Raw genomic sequence first — 5,171 nt, 5'->3', positions numbered from 1 at the left:
CAGCCACCTCAAAGGGAAGTCCGTGTGGAGTGCAATCAGTGCAGTCAATGGAGCACGGTCAGCCAGGACTCTGAGCTGAAGAGATATGAGGAGATGAAACTTGGGGATGAGGACTACACCCACACCTGTGTGAGCTGCAGGGTGGCCATGAGCTGCAGGGTGGCCCTGGAGGTCATGAGAGGTTAGCAGACAAGGACATGAAGAACTGGATGTAAATGAGAAAGCTTTTCAAACAAGGACTGAAAAGATGGAGGATATAATAAGGACGTTGGAAACCAAGTGGTGGTGAAGGAAGAGATTGATGTTGGAGTGAAAAAAGGTTCCTAGGGGAAGAAGTTTGAACAATAGGAGTTTATAATGTGTATATACTTATATGTTTCTCAGTCATAAATGTTTTTGGAATAAAATAAAAACAGATAGTGTTGTTTTCAAGTTGTGTGTGCTCAAACAGTGGATTGTTGTTTTAATAATGCATTTGGGCAGACATCTATATACTGCTTCACCTATTCCTCTCTGATTTTGGGTATTTTAGAGAATGGGGTAGCTGCAGTCCAATATGGCAACCAGAGATAGGGAGAGTGGGCGTGTCGAAAGGAAAGGAGTGGGCGTGTCGAGAAACATTTGCAGTTCTATAATTCTATATTACACATTTTGTCATGAGGCCAAGAGAAAATGTTGCAGTTTTAATTTGCCACAAGTCATAAAACCACTAATGAGGGCGAAAAAATGATCAAGCTCTGTTTGTCTTGTTGAGCTTTGATGCAGAGTTTCTACCTGACAAGGTTAGGTTATATTTATTGCTATTTTGTGAGGGTCTATGTTCGGAACCCGCTATGGTGCCAATGATTCCGACATGGTGCTGCATTGTGTTGAAGGGAGATCTCACGATGTGAGAAATATGCAAGATCGTCAGATGGAGTGTACAGTTCGGACAGAGAAAGCACTGTATCAACTGTTGGGGTGCCCAATGCAGCTGGGGATCCGAAATGCCACCCCCCTGAAGAGAGAGATCCAGATTAAATGAGTTTTAGTAAGGTTGTATTTCTTGCGTTTATAACCATGGCAATGAGCTGCACTGATGGAGCAGAAATCACAGCAGATTGATGTGGTAGTTGCAGCAGCAGTGTGAGATTTTAGTGCAGAAGATCCACAGGAAGTTTTGACAGAAGGGGATTCATCCCCCCAGGCCGACAGCCTGGTGTAGGATCGTTTAGGGAGAAAGTAGTGGGATGGGCTGGTAGGTTTTTTGGGGATAGTATATAGGTGCAGGGTTAGATGGTGATGAAATGTTAAGATTTTCCCATTCCACCTTTGCTTTTTATTTTTGGGTGACCAAATGTGCAATACGCACTCCGACCTTCGAAAGGCAGAAATACATAACACAACGTCTAAGTCTGCCGGAAATTCACACGAAGAAGGACAATATCAACAATTTGTAAATCAGAAATGTCATGTTCAGCTTACAGCTGTAAGAATAGAGGACATGATACATATGATAAAAATAACCAGTTGCGTGCTAAAAAAGTTAGGCTTCACAGGTAAGGCTAGCAGCACTTGACTAACAACACGATATTAGCTAAAAACGTAGCGTGAGCAACTGGTTAGCCAACGAGTTAGCTAGCAGCTAGCGAAGCTAACGTTATCTTGTGAGGATAGCTGAGAGATTTCCAGTCATTTCGATGTTATAGAACGTGCCGTATTATAACTTATCATAACAAACTAGTTAGATAGCTAACGTTATTACTATATCTGTTTTTGTCTTAAAGCTAAACAAACAATTCCTGATGTTGTAAAGGGATCTGGGAATATGTCCATTGCAATGATTTTTTTTTAAAATTCGGCTATTTTCGATATTTAGGCTGTCTCATTTAGGCTGATATTTAGGCTGTCTCGATATTTAGGCTGTCTCATGCCATCAGATTTCCGCTGAGTGACGCCAAAAGACTAAAAACTGTTTTTCTATATCATACCCAAAATATAAGGTTTTATTACTCCATTGTGTACAAAACAATGATGTAAACAAACAACACATAGCTCCAAAATATGTTTCAACCCGTCATGGGGTGTATTCACTAGGAACCAAACATAAGCAAACGAAACGGAGAGGGACCACCTGAATTTGACCAATAGAAACTCTTGTTTTCTTTGCAAACCGTTTCCCGTGTGGAGTAAGCGGTTTCCTTTGCAAAACATTGTTAAACGGAACGAAACGGAGAGGGACCTGCCAGTAGTTGTACTAACTAGAGAAACTGTGGTTTTAGTTGTAAAACAGCATGTCTAATGATTACACCCCTGATGATGTCATGGACTGTCATGAGATTACCTAAAAACATGCCACTTCGATACAGCTATGATTTTTTTTCGTAGCAGATTAGGAGAATTAATGTAGCAAGTTAGGAGAATGCTTTCCTAACCTGCTACGAAAAGTCACATGTATCAAAGTGGCATGTTTTTAGGGAGTCCTGGACTGTCATCCCTTGCATCTAGAGCACTATGGGGTTACATTTCCTTATAGCCTCATCCCTAAGCTGTATACCAAAACAAGTGTCAAGGACACCTGTTTTCTCTGAATTAGCTTTAAAGGTCCAGCACTATCACAAACGTGATTTCCTGTGTGTGTGTGTATATATATATATATATATATATATATATATATATATATATATATATATATATCCACACTCTGAGGTTGGAATAATATTGTGAAAATTATGATATTAGCCTTTTAGTGTAAGAGCTGTTTAAAAAGACTGCCTGAAGTGTTTTGGTGGGATGGAGTTTTGGCCTGCCGCTAGTTTTGGCCTGCCGCTAAATTAGTTGATACACCAATAAGAAAGAGAATCCAAACCTATTTTTCAGTTTTCCCCTCCCCACTCAGTCCCCTTCCAGACAGTCCTAGCTAAATTCTTGCTTGAGAAATTGCTCTTTGCTAAGGAGCTATGTTAGTTTATTTTTGACCATTTTATTTGAAGTAAGATACTTAATTGTTCCCCAGAAATGATGTTGGTATTGAGATAAAATCGGCTGCATTGGACCTCTCATCTCTGTTGATCATTATGAGTTATTTTAATGTTATTTAACTGTTATTTAACTAGGCAAGTCAGTCTTGTTTACAATGACAGCCAAACCCTAACCTGGACAACGCTGGGCCAATTGTGTGCCGCCCAATGAGACTCCCAATCACGGCCGCTTCTGATACAGCCTGGAATTGAACCAGGGTTTGTAGTGACGCCTCTGGTACTGAGATGCAGTGTTTTAAAACGCTGCGCTACTCGGGAGCCCTGTGAAGTTGTTACTTTTTACTTATTTCTTTTTTACTTTGTCTCATGCCATTAGATTTCCGCTGAGTGACGCCAAAAGACTAAAAAAGTGGATCCATCAGACGAGACTGAAAGCCTGGAAGCCAACCAAAAGCTCCAGACTGTGTTCCGAGCATTTCGAGGAGAAGTACCTGATAACACCCTCAACTGGGCGTGGTGTTCGTTTACGTAATGATGCCATTCCAACTATATTTTCCTTTCCTAGTCAGTTCCCAAAAAAGGTAATTTGTGAATTGATGCAGGTGTATTTTTCTGTTGAAAGTTTTTGACTGGGTCTTTTTCAAAATGGTTATTATTTTTGATGCATATGATAAAATCTTGAATCATGCTTTGGATCTGTTGGTTTGAACTTTTGAGCGGCGTGTTTTTATTGTTGAGTTGTTATTGTTTTAGAAAACAGCTGGAACGAGGAAAAGAGTAACCTTGGTGAGAAAAAACAACAAAACAAGTCGTCCTACTAGTTTTCCATTTGTATTGTTTTTGATATGGCTAGGATACACCCTTTATTCTCAATCTTTCACAAAGGAAATTAACTATGTATTAACCTCTACTTGTGATTTCAGTTTCCTGAGGATTGTGTTCCTGAGGATGTGTCAACAATTCAAGCTCAGCCAAAGTGGTACTCAAAACCAATACAGTTTGTAGGAGCTATAGGTTATGAGCCAATGTTGTGAAGAAATTAAGCAATTCATTATTTCCCTCTCTTGATTCTTCTTGTAATGAAACATTAGCTCTGCAGAGTCAACACGGTTGAAGAAGACTCCCAGTTACTTAAACCATAGTATATGGCACCCAAGTCGTTTCCATGACGACTACTGTGTACCACAGGTACAAAGTACATATCACACTTATCCAGACCTTGAATCGTCAAATACATGTCATGTCAAAAAACTTGAGGCGTGCTTTATTTAGCTCGCCCAGGTACAATAACCAATGGATCACTGTCTTTCCAGCCTGCACACCAGGTAAGCTAAATGAAGCGCACCTCGTGTTTGAGTATTTGACACAGGTCTGCTCTTATCTGGAGTTTTTACATTTCTGGTGATATTTCATGTATCCTTTTTTTTCATTTTTGCAGAGTATTGACTGGGCTGTGAAAGATAAACCAAATGAAGTAAGTGTTAGCTCTTATGAGGCTGATTGGGCCAATCAGAATCGATCGATTGTGCCCATCTCGCAACCAAACAATCCTGATTGGCTCAAACGAGGGCTACATTGAAACTCATATAGGGCTAGTTGTGTGTATGATCAACAACATTGTATAAAGGATTTATATACCCCCAACCCTTTATTTCCTGCTTTAATTACTGAACTCTCCTGACAATTTCAGGTCCCACCTTCAGCTTTACAAAAGCAAGGGCTGATCTTTATCCCCAAGCTCGCAATCAGGGTAAGATTTCTGACAGGTGGGCTTATTCTGGAAAACAGAAAAACAGGCAACAGAGGGTAGTGCGTACGGCCCAGTACATCACTGGGGCCAAGCTTCCTGCCATCCAGGACCTCTATACCAGGCGGTGTCAGAGGAAGGCCCTAAAAATTGTCAAAGACTCCAGCCACCCTATTCATAGACTGTTCCCTCTGCTACCGCACGGAAAACGGTACCGGAGCGCCAAGTCTAGGTCAAGTCTAAGAGGCTTTTAAACAGCTTCTACCCCCAAGCCATAAGAGTCCTGAACATCTAATCAAATGGCTACCCAGACTATTTGCACCCCCCCCACCTCTCTTTGACACCGCTGCTACTCTCTGTTATCTATGCATTGTCACTTTAATAACTTTACCTACATGTACATATTACCTCAATTACCTCGACTAACCGGTGCCCCCGCACATTGACTCTGTACTGGTACCCTG

At 40.9% G+C, this 5,171-nt stretch overlaps 1 protein-coding gene across 1 annotated transcript in view; it reads left to right on the top strand.

Moving 5' to 3' along the window:
* Nucleotides 1–717: 717 nt before the first annotated feature.
* Nucleotides 718–5,171, top strand: part of LOC129834186 (uncharacterized) — a gene marked incomplete in the record, with an annotated part of 7,430 nt that continues 2,976 nt past the window's right edge. The window contains 7 exon segments of the mRNA XM_055898926.1: nucleotides 718–782; nucleotides 3,337–3,541; nucleotides 3,714–3,746; nucleotides 3,884–3,939; nucleotides 4,052–4,148; nucleotides 4,399–4,434; nucleotides 4,651–4,710. Of these exon segments, the coding sequence (XP_055754901.1) occupies nucleotides 760–782; nucleotides 3,337–3,541; nucleotides 3,714–3,746; nucleotides 3,884–3,939; nucleotides 4,052–4,148; nucleotides 4,399–4,434; nucleotides 4,651–4,710 (510 nt within the window).

This window comes from Salvelinus fontinalis, chromosome 35, assembly GCF_029448725.1.
Source record: "Salvelinus fontinalis isolate EN_2023a chromosome 35, ASM2944872v1, whole genome shotgun sequence".
Taxonomy (NCBI): domain Eukaryota; kingdom Metazoa; phylum Chordata; class Actinopteri; order Salmoniformes; family Salmonidae; genus Salvelinus; species Salvelinus fontinalis.
This window is presented reverse-complemented; position numbering and strand designations above follow the sequence as displayed.